We start from the raw sequence: 16757 nt of genomic DNA, 5'->3' as shown, positions 1-16757 counted from the left end.
TACGTCAATCTAACGATTTGCGGCACTGTCGCAACTCTTTGGTCATAGTTACAGGAAGCGGAATTTCTTGTTTTTTTTTCTGGGATCAGACCAAAATCAATGCGCGCGCGGACGTCATCCATAAAAATTACTTGGTGCAGCCTAATGTAATATTAATAGCGCCCGTCAATACCGGTCAGCTGTATGGTTCCCATGGCCTTGTGAGAGGGTATTAATTCCCGCGCACCAAGTTATCTTCACAGTCACCCATAACAGAGCCTTGACTGAACTCACCATACGGTAAAATGTGGAAGTTTTTGCTCTGGATCATCGCCTGCCCGAGCCTGGTGATACTGAGCGCTCAAGGTAACTAAATATGCGAAATAACTGCTTTGAGGATTGATGCAGTAGAGTATAATTGGCAAAATCTGCACACACAAAATAGTTGACTGTTCTTAGATTAACCCTTAACCCATGTCATGTTCGCTTAATACTCAATGCGTCGGTAGATGTGCGATGTAGAATATAAAGACATTTAAGCTCTATTCATTTTCAGCTGAAGGGTTATCGACGCTTTGCTAAGTTCACTTACTCTTTTTGTTGCCAATATTGTCTGCATTATTACGTTTTGATGGTGGTTGTACGTTTCCAATGACTAATTACCTCCATTAAAAATGGAGATATAGTTTTGGGTATATCTGTCTGTGTGTGTGTGTGTGTGTGTGTGTGTGTGTGTGTGTCTGTCTGTGTGTTTGTGTTTCCGAACTACTGTAGACAGCATAACTCAATGACCTCTTGATGGATTACAATGATATTTGGTATGTGGCATGGGCAGGTGTTGTGAAGCCTAAATTCAGGGTCGATTTCGGGTCCCCTGGTATGTGACCTTGGTACTGCAGCAGAACTTCCGTTTTTTTAAATCTTTTGACCGGACGTGCTATGGTCTTGAATTTTTGGTGCCAGATAGCTTTTGATGTAATGAAGAATTGGTGTAGGTTTGGGCCCCCTTGTTGTAAGTTGTAAATGACTTTCAAGACGGGAATAGTTGCGCCTGTCAGACAAAGGCATGTAACGTTAACTTCAAGCGCTGATGACAAATGGAGCCATTGAATGCGTTAGAGCTAAAATTCCTTCCTCATGGTGACATTTCATTATAGAAGACTTTGCGTACTACTATTTTACATTGAATGAGGCTAACGTACTTGACCGTACAAATGTATTTGATCATCATCTGCTTTGACTAGAAATGCATATGTTATCCAATTTCCCCAAATTATCGTGGTCACCAATACCCAATTACACACACATGCGAAAAAAAGTGGCTATCATCTCTCAATCTCTTTAAGGTGAAAAAGTGAACTTGACCACGGTCGATCGATGGAAATTTTATAAAGTTCGTGCTTCCGGGGCGATGACCAATGCCAACGTCAAGTCCACGTGCGAGGCAGCGAGGATGAGGTATCCGTGCTACTGGTCAGGAACGGGCTCCTGCACCAGCACCTACTGGGGCTCGGGCTGCATCAGGTTCGACGATGGCGGCGTCCACTGCCTCACGCTCAGCGTCCTGTCGCACGTACTGTGCGGCAGTGCGGCAGGGTTCGGGAGCTGCCAGCCCCTCAATGCCACCTTCGTATACCTCCCCAACTGGCACAGTGACGGCAGTGCCCCCGGCATGGACGCAGACACAGGCACCTCGGGTCTGTTTGGAGCACACTATTACAACAAGTGGGCTCTGTGTGTAGGTAAGCTGCGCTTCAGTAACTATACCCTACCCTTCCTCCAATCACTGTTACATTTAGGTGTTACTAAGCCATGACGTCGTGTTGTAACGTAATTTGCTTTTTTTATTAAGGCTGCACCAAGTATTTTTTATGGATGACGTCCTTTGGAGACCCTAAATCTAATGCGAGAGCGCGAAAAAAAAACAAGACGGGCCGAAAAAAACAAGATGCCTAGATTTGAAATATTATAGTCGACGACACATGTTAGGACACAAATTGAATGAGAGAACACAGTGTAACAACTAACAATGCTTTTATTCATCATGAAAACAGCAATAATTTGAATAAATCAATTGAAGTTGAACAGCAGTTGTTGTCCTGTCCTGTTTCTTTCCATATCCCACTGCTGTCAGGATCATCCTGTCAGCAGTGCATTTTTTTCTACTGCTGACAGGATGATCCTGCCAATAGCCTTAGGCGTTTATTTATGCATTTCGCGGGACGAGTTTTACGTTAATCTTACGATTTGCGGCACTGTCGTAGCTCTTTGGTCATAGTTACAGGGAGCGTAATTTCTTGTTTTTTTTTCTGGGAACAGACCAAAATCAATGCGCGCGCGGACGTCATCCATAAAAATTACTTGGTGCAGCCTAATTGCTATCAACAATGTAATGTGGGCCCACGAGGAGAGTGACGTCATCGCTTGTACAGCCTGATTGGTGCGTTCACTCACATGACTGGGCTTGACCAATCAGGCTGTACAAGCCATGACGTTGTATTTTGAACCAAAATGGCGGCCCCGATGCTGTTTTCCATTGACTTCTGCCGCAACAAGCCCTGTTGTGGATTAACTTGGGGTTTCCGGCGTCGCTAAAGGCCCGGCGACCTAGGTAAGTGCGTTGGGAGTTCAGGGAGAACAAGAATCGGGCCCGGCGTGCAAGTTAGAAGGCTGGCGTCGCACGAGTAGATGTGGGATTGTGTCGTGCCCCACGGCTAAGAAGGGAAAGTATATTATGTAATATCAAGCAAAAACTCCCTTCGTTAGTCGCCACGGCTACACTGATAACCTACATCAATAGGTGATTGATTGAATTGGATCACAAACGTGTCAAAAGTGTCATGACAAAAGTCATTCCTCTAAGGCTGAACAACTTTCTCGCTTCGTATCTGATATGGTCTCCCATAAACACCATAGTTGTTGCTTTTACTTCAAATTTTCTATTGAGGCCTTCCTAACGTAGGCTGTAACTTGGAATCGCTGAAAGATTTCTTTTCAATTAGGTTTTTAATCAGGTTTTGACCCTACCCTTCCTCCAATCAAGGACATTATAATGTCCTTGCTCCAATCCAGAAATTGGTCCGGCCAAATTGGTCAACCCCCCGGCCTAGTTCCTAATCCAAAATGGCTCAACTGACCCTAGTTCCGGGTCAAAAATTGCCCAAACCCTCCCTGGTTCCTAATCCAGATGCTTGAACCCTTCCCCCTTCCAATCCAGCCTTTTTCAAGTATTTTTTTTAACAGCCCAATTCTTGCGGTGATGTGCACCGCCCCCCTCCCCCTTCACACCGGGCGTGGGCGCGTGGCTCGAGCTAGTTGCAATTGACGAGGACCTGTACCTATTCAATCAAAAATAGTCGGTATAAATGAACCAAAGTTGCTCACCTCGCCATGGAAAATGCAGAGTTGTGCTGCTGGACGACCAACGGCGATCGATTCGGGCCGGTCGGCGAAAGATACGGACCTGAAAATTCAGATATTCCGGCACCGTTCTGTACCCTCGTGCCCTCACGTCCCCAAATCTCGCGAGCGTTCACGGTCCTACAGTCCATTATCTGTGGCCTCACCATTCCATCGCTGACCCATCTCTCCCGGCCAGTACTAACTGTTAACCGTTGTCTCTCAAGAGCCAGGAGACGTCTCCTGGCCCACTTATAACTAGCTAACGGTGGTCACCGTTAACCACTTATGACTGTAAACGGTACTTGTAACGCGGGTGCACCAGCAGGATTACCCCTTACCAGTGCAGCAGCGCCTCCTGTCCGGACGGCATGTACTGCACCGAGGGGAGCGTCGCGTCCTTCTCATGCAAGGCTGTGTGACGTCACAGCCTAATCCTCGTGCACGCAAATGTCAGCCGAGTGCTGATTCTAATTTGTTTGAACATGACAGAAAATCAAGCGCTTCGAAGATTATATCAAAGCTTCCTGCTCTTTCCTGACTTTTATGCGAATTTCTTTTCGTACATAAGCTCAACAACGGATAATTAATAGTTAAATAAATAAATAAATAAATAAATAAAACTGATAGTTGCACAAATGTTTTCGGGGTCTGTTTGGAAAGAAGGAATAAAAAATAACTTAAAGAGCCACCTTGGTTAAAGGAAGCTATGCTAAATAGAACGATTTTAAAAAGGATACCGTCCAAAACGACCGCTGTTAGTTTCAATGCCTCCTGTGCTTGCTCAGATCTTTACCACCGCCCCCATGGTGGCCACAGAGAATTGTTGACCATTATAGAGTCCTGCAGTACGCGTGTCAATAGTAAGGGTGATAGGGTCAGAGTTTGTTGGAGTAGCGGCTGGGTCACAAAAAGTTTACAGGTAACATCGGCAGTGTCTGAGTGTTGGACACACAAAAATCGACATTTGCAGGCGCAACGGTTAGAGCGGTCCTGGGTTCGATACAGTGAAGTTACGCTCACCAAGCCTCTTTGGCTAATCTGTTTAAAAACTGTGCCAACAAAACACACTACGGATTTGGTTGCCAACATCTAGCACATTTGCCACCAAGAACCGTATACTTTTTTTCCCTTTGTTTCCTTTTTAATAGCCGGTATTGAAACCCTATAGGTGATACACGATATGCTACAGATTACGAATCTTCAGTTACACTCGTCAGTGTCAATTAAATAAAACTTAATTGATGATTTTCATACGTTAGGTATGAAAATTGCCACCGAACAAAGTACAACGCTTGTTGGTGTCTTTTTTTTTCCGCTGCCACCAGCATTTCTACATTGTTCTAGCTTAGATGCGACTCCAAAAGGTGTAGCTCTCCCCAGACCTGCATTTAACGTACTATCAGAGGGACGTCCCCGACTAACTATGCAGTAAGGAAATTCGTGTAAAGTGCCTTTCCCAAAAGCACATCATCGGAGCATATCACTGGATTCGAACCCAACCATTCACCTTATCATTAGGACAAAGTAACTCGATAGGTACTATTAATTAATGAAAGAACTTTAAAGTGGTTTTATATATTTGGAGAAGAGTATACTTTGAAAGAAAAAATCGTACTTAACAGATAAATGTGTATAAAGATCATAAGTGATGTATTTTATGGAGCCTATGACGAAGTTGTTTTTGAGACATTGAAGCCCATTGCGATGCCGTCGCGTAGAAAATATTGACTTCTTTATCTGCATCCTTTGGTTCGCACCAATCAGCAACGCCCGTGTTCGCGTCAGGCCAAGACCTTTCGTCCGCAGAAATATTAATAGTACCCGTCCCTACCGGTCAGCTGTGTGGTTCCCATGGCCTTGGGACCGTACACAGTATTAATTGCCGCGCACAGCACAAGCCTCACACACATTAAACAGAGTCTGGGCTCAACTCAACATATGGCAAATACGTTTCTTCTGTTCTTGATGGATGTGGTCGCCTTGGCAGCCCTTTCCATGGGTAAGTAGAGAAGTAGTTTTTTGTATTCATACAAAATGTAAAAAAGTAACTACATTGGCGAAAATGAAGTACATTGTGTTTGGCACAAATATGAGGTGTATGGCATTGAAGGGCTACATCTTATATACACAATATAATCAAGAACATACCTTCAAACACCCGAACGGGGTCATTTTTACCCCAGGCGTGGATTTTGATGTGCCATTTGAACATGTTTGATCGGAAAAGAAATTTCTTCCGTGACTTTGTCAGTAGACGTCTATTCAAAGCTCTCCTAATTTCTAGAGAGATTGGCACAATACTGTTGACATTATAGAAGAAAGTCTGTCGAGTCCGACTGGGGTCATTTTTATAAATAATGTGCTGTTTTTGAGACCTGCCCTCTGTAACTCCTTAACTACTTGTTGTATGACCACCAAATTTCTGAGTATAATTCACATGTGAATTAGTATTACCATGATAAATTTTGTGTACAACAAAGCCTCGAAACGTCATTGGTTGAACTAAAATTAGCAGAATTTGTTAGATATGCCTGTCAAAAACCCATTGCCATGGCAACACAAAAAACGATGAACTTACTTTATTGATTTGAAATCTTTGTTAAGGATATTTTCTAAAAAGTCACCAAGATTGGTGGCTCTAGCGTGAGCCGCTAAGGAGTTACGCACGCAACATGAAATTTGGCGTGGGCCTCAAACTGAATCCCCTCACGGTCTAAATAGGGAGAGTTCAAAACGTTGTCTTTCTGATATTTTTGCATAAATTATGATAATGAACGGGAGTTATTCATACCTAAACATGCCAAAACATTCCTCTTACATTGATGAAGCAATGTACGGATAACAATCAGCGAAAAAAGAAAAAAAAAGGGAGATTTTACTAAACAAAACATTTTGGAGTCATTTTTGACCCAGTTGAGTCATTTTAGTCGTAAAAAAGGTTCGGGTGTTTGTGGGTTAAGCAATACGGTTTGTTTATTGTCATGTCTAGGCAAGTCTTCAGAAATATTTTCTTCTGCCAATCAGGAATCGTTTTTATGTCAATAGATGGTAATATTTTGCATCTAATAATGTAGACTATTAGATGCAAATCTAGATGTTGATTAAATCCTTCTCTGTTTTAGGTGAGCAAGTGTATCTGGCCACGGTCGATGGATGGAAATTTTATAAAGTTCGCGCACGGGGTTATATGACCCGTGCAAACGTCAGAGCCACGTGTGAAGCGGCGGGCATGGAGTTTCCATGTTGGTACTCCGGCTTTTCCACTGCGTGTGACGGCATCTACTGGGGCCCAGAATGCATCCGTTTTGACGACGGCGGCGTCCACTGTACTACCTTTGGTGTCCTCGCGCATAAACTGACTGGTCACCCAGCCTTCGCGTGCTGCCAGCAGCTGGATGACACCTTCGTGTACCTTGCTACAACTAACATCGTCGACAGTATTGACAGCACTTCTGGTATAGACGCCGACACTTGCAGATGGCCATTGTTAGGGGGATACTACTCCAACAAATACGCTCTGTGTGCAGGTAATTAGTGTTGTGAAAAATACAGGCTTGGTTCATTTACCGTCATCATATTGTAGACCAGGTTCATTGGGGCATTTAGGGAACAATTTACAGTCAAACCTGGTAAGGCGACCACTTCCCCAAGGCAACCAACTGCCCAAGGGGGCTTCCTCTCTGTCTCTTGTCATTTTTCCAATAGTCACAGGCATCACGAAGGACCACCTGGTTAACACGACCGCAATGAGCACGGTTATTAATTTTTTTTTATTAAGCAGCAGAAGAATATACAGGACACTCTAGCTATAGCTAATATTAAACATCACCTCTGGAAATAAAAATTACAACTACATAGACAAGTACAATAACAATAAGAAACAGCAATTGGGCCGTCCAATACAAACAAACTATCAAACAAACAGTGAATATATGAACACACCTGAACTAAGTTTTAAAACGTTTGCTTGTCGCAATATAGTGCCTAAAATGTTACAATTGAAATCATACGAAACAAAGGATGAGCCTCTTAATAACAAATGAATGAAGGCTTGATCAGATAAAGATCAAGTATGGGGGCTAAAAGGTTCCGTAGGTTGCCCAGAAGGTTGAGTCTTTGTTGACTGTATATAGGGCAGTACAAAAGATAATGGACAACGCTTTCGCTTCGACATTCACAAATGCAGGCTTGACTTGTTACTAAATTACGTGTAAATAAACTTTGGTTAAGACTGCACGTGCCGGTGCGAAGACGTGTGAGGAGGGCGCAAGTGTACCGGGGGCCATGACTAAAATGTAAGTAAAAAGAGTTTGGTTTGGGGATCGCAAGTTCCTTTTTCAATACCTAAAATGACTGAGCTATTCGCCAGTTTGTGTCCACGGTACTTTTTTGCAATAAATGGAAGGAAAACGCGGTGAATTGTTTCCACTTTGCTTTTATGTTTGCTTCATTTCGCAATTTCTCCGCCCGCTCGGAAGTAGGCCGCGTAACGCACAACATCAGTGATCAAGTCCTTCCCACCACTGGTCCGGCGGAAACCTGTCTATCGAGACTACTTGTCTGTGTATGTACAGTAGCCCTTGTCTACTAAAAGTGGGCAATCGCTTTTGCTCAGTCCCTTGACTGGTCAAATTAGGCAATCATTCACCTCGGTGCAGGCTTTCCGACGCAGATCTAGACGATGGCCAGAAAAAGGAAGAAGGTGAAATAAAAAGATTTTTAATGGATTTGCTGCAGCTGGTAGGTCTGTCTACATATCAATTAAAATCTAGCTTTTTTTATGAAACATATTTTAGAACCAAGGTTTCACCTCTTTGTCGCGCCTCCATGCGTGTAAAACAACCTTCTAACGTATTCCGATACGTCTCCAATGAACAATAAGCAAGTAGTATTTTTAGAAATAAGTTTTTTCTTCTTTTGGGCCTTGATTTTGAAAATAAAAATTTTCATCTGGAAAACTTGATGTGTTATGTACCTGACAGATTTAAAATACAGGTCTGTAGAAAAAAAAAAGCGAAAGTAATTGACACTACTCCCATTGTTTCTCCAGATCGAAATGAGTGCCTTGACTCCCCATGTGAACACGGAAGCTGTACAGACACAATCGGCGGCTATACCTGCAGATGCAGCAACGGCTGGGGAGGTACCAACTGTAATCAAGGTAGGGAAAGTTGCGTGGAAAGATGTAAAAATCCTAGAGGATTAGGTTGCTGACTTTATCATCTGTTACTTGTAATATCATTGTTCTTGCAAATTCATTGTTAGATCATTTCTATTACAACTAATGGAGTTGAGCTACTGCAAGGGAAACAGCAAACCCACGTGCGGCCAACTCGAATAAATACCAACAGAGTCCTTCGAATTTACGGTTTACAACAACGTTTCAAGAAGGCAAAGTGGAGTTTGCCTAGCAACCATCATCACAATGTGACACCCGATCTACGGGCACAGTATTGCAAACGAGTTTAATCGTGTCTCGTTACAGACGTCGATGAGTGTGACAGCAATCCATGCCTTCACTACGGGACCTGCCAGAACCTGATGAACGGCTACAGGTGTCACTGTAAACCTGAATGGACTGGTACCAATTGTCAGTCAGGTGAAGTGCCGTTGTCCTTCTCTAACCACTATTACCTTTTTTGAAATCATGATAGTGAATTAAACGAAAAACATGGGAGGCATAGTTGATTGTTCATGGGTTGATATTTGAAGAGGGCGGGAAGACGCTTGAAAGCAGCTAGCCTGATGAATCGCGCTCCTAGTGGCCAGCCGGTCCTGTAACCGCCATCTCCCTAGAAGGGGGTCATTAACCTCCGGCCGAGAGCTTGTGTAAATACAGGCTAGTAAGCAGCGTGATATATTTAAGGGGCTGTACATTTTTCTGAGGATATTCAAATAAGGCTAACTCTGGAACTTGCAAAATGTGAGCCAATATTAAAGATATACTGAGGATGATTTGCCCTTATTATCGATCTAATTATACAAGTAAGATTAAAATATACCTGGGGAGTGGTCTTCATCCAAATCAGTCGACCAAAAAACAATATGTGCATCATAGATAAATGGATATGTTAATTTTCATTGCCGTGTCTACAGACGTGAATGAGTGCACGTCTAACGCAGGACGAGGTCCATGTGAGCAGACCTGCACAAATCTGCACGGGGGCTACCGATGCTCGTGCCGGAGGGGTTTCCAGCTGGCTTCCGACGGCGTCTCTTGTGTTGGTACGCGCTATTTTGTACTTCAACTTCAACTTGATATACCCCCAGATAACCCCGCGAGGGGCAAAGTAGGGGGGGGGGGGAGGTCCTAGGCTAAGGCGAGCAGGCCTCCAGCCTGGCGCGGTATACGTATGACTCAAAATGTCATCTTTATTTTATAACTTCAAATATCCAACAATAGGATCTGTTCGGTATGCCTAAACACCTCAACCGACCTCATCCGACCTCACCCGACCTCATCCGAGTCTAAAATGCAGTGTATACGGGGTAGGGACATTATTTGACGTTCTGGATACGTTGAATATGCAATTATGAATGCAAAACAAGCAGCAAACACTAAGTATTTACCAGTTTTTATAAGTTACTCCGCTCGTTTCCAAGATAGAAGATTTCTGGCCGCCATATTGGATCATGCCACTGTTGGGGTCTACATGGGGAAGTTCTTCATACCTTTTTTATTTATTTTTGTCCGACAGGACGATAAGACGGTGGATACTAATTACATTTTTATCACAAACCACTCATAGTAACTGTACACAATAATTGTACACAGTATCTGTACACAATAACTGTACACAAAGTGTTTTTCAGCCTCGAATACACGCACGTAGTGTGTATTCATTGCGCCGACCGTCTTGACCTCCCATTACCTATAAAACTGGTAAATACTTCAAGTTTGCTGCTTGTTTTGCATTTATAATTGCATATTTAACGTATCCAGAACGTCAGATAATGTCCCTGTCCCGTATACACCGCATTTTAGACTCGGATGAGGTCGGGTGAGGTCGGATGAGGTCGGGTGAGGTGTTTAGGCATACCCGGATCTGTTCATCAAGTATTGTAATCGATGGATGATATTAAGGAGAAAACACGACGGAACTTAAACAACATGGTGCTAGCAAAGGAGCGTAATTAATGGAGACAGCTAATATGCCACTCTTATCCCTGACCCTGACCCTGGATGGTACAAAGCAACGGTATCAAGAATTTGGTCGCTAGTGTTTGACAATTTAGAAGAGGCTTGGCATGAAGTCAACGGTTTGTTAGTCATAAAGATGGGTTAACCAAACTATGAAATACTTCGAATGCAACAATGTTATTGAGCGTAGAGTTGATGGTTACGGCCATCGTGTCCTGTTATTTCCTGCAGACGCAGATGAGTGCCAAGCTAACGGAGGGCGAGGTCCATGTGACCACATCTGTACCAATGTGCACGGCAGTTACCGCTGTTCCTGCCAGGCGGGGCATCAGCTGGATGCTGACGGCTTTTCTTGCATCGGTAGGAACATCTTAGACCTTGTCTGGATAAAATTAACGAATGCTGATGTTGTTGTTGTTTTATTCTGCGGGTAGGACCTAGGTGGACTAAGACTTCCTTTCTACCTGCAGCGAAGGAAACAGAGAAATGCCACGGGTTGGTGTCCCGAGTTTTTCACGCTAATATCGGCAACATTATGTTGTTGCATGTTGTTGCATGTTTAAGTGAAATCAGGTTATAGTTGCTGTACTGGGTGCTTTGAGTGTCGTTGACAGTACACTTTTACAGACGCAGATGAGTGCCTGACCAATGGAGGACGAGGACCATGTGACCAAACCTGCACCAATCTTGACGGAAGCTACCGCTGCTCCTGTGAGGCGGGATATCAGCTCGACTCAGATGGCTTTTCCTGCACCGGTAGGAGCTGTTTCGAGTTTAAACATTTTTGACAAAAAATATGCAATCCGAGCACTACTTTTATTTTCACATTCCTTATAAGGTATATGTATATTTTTCCATTTTCGAATTGTAGTCCTTTGAAAGAATTTCAGATAAAACTTTTGAAGATTCCTCAGTATCACAGTATCTAGATATCCGATATCTAAAATACTTCAATCCTTTTTAACAGATGTGGACGACTGTACCGAAGGACTTCATGACTGCGAACAACGATGTCTGAACACCCACGGTGGGTTCTCATGCGGATGTGACGATGGCTTCTCTCTCGCTGACGACGGGAAGTCTTGTTTAGGTAACATTTTTTTTTAGAAAATTCCAAAATTACGTTTTAGCTGGTAAGGTGTTGCATATGCTGCTAACTCATTAAGGTTGAAATACATTTGTTGCAGATAATCCTTTCATTGGAGCCAGCACTTCACTTGCTGTTGATGTGGCGACAGTATCTCCTCCCTGTAACCTGCACCTGTTTATTCCTTCAGACGAAAGTGCAGATCAGATTTAGATATTCGTTCGTCGCATACACTAAACTACTGCTTGCTTTATTTCTGGTTTCCATCATTTTCTTCCCAGACGAGAATGAATGTGATGCGAACGGGGGGCATGGCTTATGTGACCCCTTCCACGGCGTCTGTCAGAATTCCCCGGGTAGCTACCACTGCCACTGTGAACCTGGATACGAGCTTCAGGACGATCTTCGCAGCTGCATAGGTAATGATAATGATTAAATACTTGTTTAACTAAAACTGGTGCTAAGATGAGTAGCAAAGCAATAGATACCTACTTTTAAATGACAAGCTTAAGCAGCTTGTCACATGAACTGGTAAATATTTCGTTACACTTTTCTCCCAAATGTACATGCATTCTACAAGTATGGGATCTGTAAATGTGTTCTTAAAGTAAGATTTGTAATTATCATATTGTTTCCAGACGCGGATGATTGCTTTGCGGACGCCTGTGACAATGGCGGCACCTGTGTGGATGGGGACTCCACCTTCTCATGCACGTGTCCAACGGGATACAAGGGAGAAAGATGCCAGACACGTAAGTTCAAGCGATTTCAAGTTTTTTCTACAATATAACAAAAATTGACAAGTAGCCTTCTATAGTATCATGTTAAGATCATTTTTCCCTTTATTTCATTGATAACACCGATTGCCACTGGCGCAGACGATGTCATATGATGTCGATACAACTGTACTACCAATTTTTAAAAACATACACATATCAAAGAAAATGTATTTAACAGTCGAATCACATTACAACAATTCAAGAAAGTCTAAAATCAATAGGGGAGCTATATCAAACATGATGTAAATAATCGAAGCATGAACATTGACCATGTGACCATTCCCAGCCCCTTGCAGCGAAGACTACGACGCTCCCCAGTACGGTGGGAAGGTATGTACGACCTCTGACGTCACAACGGGTTCCATGATGTGCACGCTGTTCTGCGAGGGAGACAGGGAGTTTGCAGGACGCCCGGCAGATGCCTACACGTGTAACGCACTCGGTGTCTGGAGTGCCTTGTCGGCAGCGTCCAGCGGTCCGCAGCCGCTGCCGCCCGGGCCTAGGCCCTGGCCAGACTGCACGGGTTAGTAGTTACCTTTGCCAAAACGTTATGTTTGCGCGTGTGTGTGTGCGTGCGTGCGTGCGTGTGTGTGTGTGTGTGTGCGTGCGTGCGCGCGCGTGTGTCTGTGTGTCTGTGTGTGTGTGTGTGTGTGTGTGTGTGTGTGTGTGTGTGTGTGTGTGTGTGTGTGTGTGTGTGTGAACACGATAACTCGAGAATGCCTGGGTGGATTGTCTTGATATATTGGTATGTGGGTAGGTCTTGATGAGACCTTGAGCTGATCAAAGCTCGGACTAACTAGCGGCTTATGATGATAGTTGCAACGGAAATCATGATTTTGATATCTCCTATTCTGGACATGCTATGGTCATGATTTTTCAGTCACTGTGGTAGATAGCTCTTGTGAGGAGGAGTGAGTCGTGTAGGTTTGGGCTCCCTAGTTTTGCAAAAGCCTTACACAGAAGATGAAGCACACAGTGAAATTTCATCGAAGACTGAGCATATGCCATCTAATAACATGACCCATGTGCATCAACAGGCAGATACCGCCCTGGAAGAGCACATATCAAAGGGGAGGTATTTTACTATTACGACGGAGACTGCCAGAGCAGCATTCAGGAGATCATCACTAACTTTGAGCAGATCTTCAGCGACTTACAGTCGGCTCAACCTGGTGCTGGCATCTCCACACAGCTGGGAACAGTCGACATCGAATGTGGAGCTACTGCCAGAGTTACCAGCGACAACAAGAGGTCCGTTGTTAACCTACAGGTTTTGGAAAGCACAAGTGGTTTCACCATCAAGTTTGAAGTAGTCGCCATTACTTCCGCGCAAACCGTCACCGAAAATCATCAGCTTGACCTGGTTTTCGCTTTGGACGATGTTTACTACGAGATCGAAGAGAAGGTTGCTGCCAATCAGTTCAACCAGGCCATCGGAGGACAGCTTCTGAGCGCTGCGTCTTTCGAAATGGGCTTCGCAGAGATACAGGTCAACTGCACAGACGGACAGCACGCGTACCAGGACGACTTTCAGGCATACTGCAGTAAGTACATTCTGATGATATACAAACAATCGTGAAGTTACCGTTCGTTACTTGGCAATGCTTAGACTTGACATGATTTGTTTACACCCACTATGTTTCAAGACCTACAAATATTCATAGCCTATCGTCATACAGATTCGGTTAAAGATTTACCAAACGCACTTAATAGTACATATGATAAATGATCGTGTACTGCATCGTCTCATACAGCTGACTGTCCTGCCGGTACCTTCCACAACATCGCTACCGACACATGTGAGGACTGTCCTGTGAGACAATACCAGGACCTACCTGCACAGGTCACCTGTAAAGCTTGTCCTGACAACACCTGGACGGTGTTTCCTCGATCTGTGGAGCAGGAGGAATGCGTCGCGAGTAAGTGTACTAACTTTGTTTTATTTAGCATTAAAGTTCATCTGTGTTGGTAGAAGTCATTATGAACTAAGGAATTAAACTTTACGTCCAACACAAGAATGACCCGCTACTACGGTCACGCGTCTCTGACGTCACGTTCCAGGAGTAAACGGGTCCATTCCGTGAACAAGGTTAACGGAGTCAGCCGAAAATTTGGGTAAGTCGCAATTCATTCTTGTGTTGGACGTAAAGTTTAATTCCCTAGTTCATAGATTTGTTTTGTATTTTACCGTGATACGATGACCAAAGTGTCATGAAACATTAAAGAAATAGGAGCATCGAATGATGCCAACCTTATTGTGTTCATTGGCATTACAGTTTGTGTTGGGAACGACGGTCCGTGTTCCATCTGTGCTTACGAGAAAACAGAGCTGATATGCAAGGTGAGGGCCTTGTATTCTAGATATCCGTTATTGCAGAATCGATGTTGTTCTTGCGTTAGGTCAAATGAATTCAAAAAGTACTGCAAAACGTCACTATTTACGCCTATCGCATTTTAGTGCGAGGTCGGCTATGCTGGCTCCAATGATGGACTGACCTGCTGCCTGGACAGTGATCAGGACGGCTATCCTGATGCTTCCCTGTCCTGTAACGATACTACCTGCAAACAGGTATCTGTGCTTTCGTTTCTTAAAGCAAAAATTCACTGTTTACTTCAAAATTCAATAAATGACTGTTTCTGCCATCATAGAATGTTTGCACCTGTTGTACATATTGAAATGCGCCATTCACTGTGACCTTTCATACAAAGTAATTCAATCACGAACGTTGCCTGTTTGTAATGGGTCTTTTGTTTCAACATTCTAGGACAACTGCCCATGGACACCTAACAGCGGGCAGGAGGACACAGATGACGACGGGTCAGGGGACGCCTGTGACTATGACATGGACAATGATGGCGTTATAAACACTCTGGTAATAACCCAAGCCATACCTCAACTAGTCTATAACATAACTAATGTAAAATAGACACTATTGACATAATGATATTGTTATGTTTGACAAATCTACAAATTGAAGCATTTTATCAACTAGTCTCTTTAAAAAAACTCATTATCTTGAATTCAGTTATTTCCAAATCATCTATTGGCACCTTTAGCACACTGTTCACTACCCAGCCTAGCCAAGAATGTTATGTTTTCGGAAGCGTATGTGATTTAGTTTGTGTGTCTGTGACTTTGATTGATAGAAACAAAATTTAAAAGCTAAAGATCTAGATGGATTGCCACGATATTTCATGATATGTCTCTGGGTCTTTAGGATCTGAATCTCTTAATGCATTATAACCAATGCTGACCAATACATTTTAAAAAATTATATTTAAAAAAGGACAACTGCCCCTTGGCTGCTAACGTCGCCCAGACGGACGGCGACGGGGATGGAGTCGGTGATGACTGTGACAACTGTCCGACGGACATCAACCCTGACAAGCAGGACACCGACGGGGATGGGCGGGGTGACGCTTGTGATCAGGACAGCGATGGCGAAGGTAAGGAAACCAGATAAATGTTTTGCTGTCATCAAATGACAAAACTTTCCGATCGTACATCGTTATATTTCTGTTAGTAATTCATGTATCTTGTGTCTATTTATAACTTTGTATCTATAAATGGTGTCGTCAACATAGCTTTGTAGACTTGAGGACGTCGTTACTAGTACTATTTTTCTTCGTCTAATACCCTATAAAAATGACAGACCCTTTATACTTGAATATACTACACAAACAGGTGTGCACGACCACAATGACAACTGCCCCTTGCAGCCCAATGTCAACCAGACTGATTCAGATGGAGACGGCGTTGGAGATGCATGCGACAACTGTCCTGACGTTCCAAATGCTGATCAGGTTCATATAACGTTATCTTTATACAGGATTTTTATTCTTAAAGATACACTCTTACTACATTGTGGTATTGCTCTGTGGTTTGTGGATTTCGTCGACCCCTGTTTTACACATTCAGTGTCTTCGGTGCTATTCTAGATTGATGCGGACCAAAATGAGATAGGGGACGCTTGTGCAATTGGCATTGACAGGTACGTTTAATTGTATCTTTGTGCGATGCATCCATTGATCTATCTATCTCTGGTATAGAAGCTCACCCTGCATTACTTGACGTAACTTGAATTCTGTTGTGTCCTTTATTGGAAACATAGATTTATTGTCATCCTAGTTATGGAAATGCTAGGATGCAAGTTGATAATCTGATATTTCTTGTCGTCTTTGTAGTGATGCCGATGGCTATCCGGATAGCCTAGACAACTGCATAATGGTGCCCAACAGCGCACAACTCGACACAGACAATGATGGTCAAGGTAAATCGTCTTAACCATTTAAGCCACTTGCTGATACATCTTGGGTTTATTATAGCCATACTTGCTGAATACATGATTTATCGACTAAGGGTAGAAAA

The 16757-nt window shown here is 43.4% G+C and overlaps 2 protein-coding genes and 1 long non-coding RNA gene across 3 annotated transcripts; all 3 read left to right on the top strand.

Annotated features, from left to right (window-relative positions):
• Positions 1-235: 235 nt before the first annotated feature.
• LOC136429090 (fibulin-2-like) lies at positions 236-11310 on the top strand. The gene is made up of 7 exons (XM_066418970.1): positions 236-345; positions 1326-1721; positions 8432-8542; positions 8867-8980; positions 9478-9606; positions 10754-10882; positions 11150-11310. The coding sequence occupies exons 1-7, from the start codon at positions 285-287 to the stop codon at positions 11308-11310; spliced, it is 1101 nt and encodes a 366-aa protein (XP_066275067.1). The 5' UTR covers positions 236-284.
• Positions 11311-13104: 1794 nt separating this feature from the next.
• On the top strand, positions 13105-15852 carry LOC136429089 (cartilage oligomeric matrix protein-like). The gene is made up of 7 exons (XM_066418969.1): positions 13105-13141; positions 13426-13932; positions 14143-14307; positions 14665-14729; positions 14847-14957; positions 15154-15261; positions 15676-15852. The coding sequence occupies exons 1-7, from the start codon at positions 13105-13107 to the stop codon at positions 15850-15852; spliced, it is 1170 nt and encodes a 389-aa protein (XP_066275066.1).
• A 226-nt stretch (positions 15853-16078) lies between these two features.
• LOC136429709 (uncharacterized) lies at positions 16079-16660 on the top strand. Its single transcript, XR_010754793.1, has 3 exons — positions 16079-16192; positions 16328-16380; positions 16574-16660. It is a non-coding gene; the product is annotated as an uncharacterized lncRNA (long non-coding RNA).
• The last annotated feature ends 97 nt before the right edge of the window (positions 16661-16757 follow it).

The sequence above is a fragment of the Branchiostoma lanceolatum genome, chromosome 3, assembly GCF_035083965.1.
Source record: "Branchiostoma lanceolatum isolate klBraLanc5 chromosome 3, klBraLanc5.hap2, whole genome shotgun sequence".
Classification (NCBI taxonomy): Eukaryota; Metazoa; Chordata; class Leptocardii; order Amphioxiformes; family Branchiostomatidae; genus Branchiostoma; species Branchiostoma lanceolatum.
The sequence above is the reverse complement of the archived record's forward strand: the minus strand, read 5'-3'. Positions and strand labels throughout refer to the sequence as shown.

What these genes read in the sequence shown, in the direction of transcription:
- LOC136429090 (XM_066418970.1), top strand. Translation starts at nt 285, where the DNA reads ATGTGGAAGTTTTTGCTCTGGATCATCGCCTGCCCGAGCCTGGTGATA. An exon ending in GGTGATACTGAGCGCTCAAG is followed by an intron (nt 346 to 1,325) that starts GTAACTAAATAT and finishes AATCTCTTTAAG; the next exon opens with GTGAAAAAGTGAACTTGACC. An exon ending in AGGTACCAACTGTAATCAAG is followed by an intron (nt 8,543 to 8,866) that starts GTAGGGAAAGTT and finishes GTCTCGTTACAG; the next exon opens with ACGTCGATGAGTGTGACAGC.
- LOC136429089 (XM_066418969.1), top strand. Translation starts at nt 13,105, where the DNA reads ATGCCTGGGTGGATTGTCTTGATATATTGGTATGTGG. An exon ending in CGACTTTCAGGCATACTGCA is followed by an intron (nt 13,933 to 14,142) that starts GTAAGTACATTC and finishes CGTCTCATACAG; the next exon opens with CTGACTGTCCTGCCGGTACC. An exon ending in ATGGCGTTATAAACACTCTG is followed by an intron (nt 15,262 to 15,675) that starts GTAATAACCCAA and finishes TATTTAAAAAAG; the next exon opens with GACAACTGCCCCTTGGCTGC.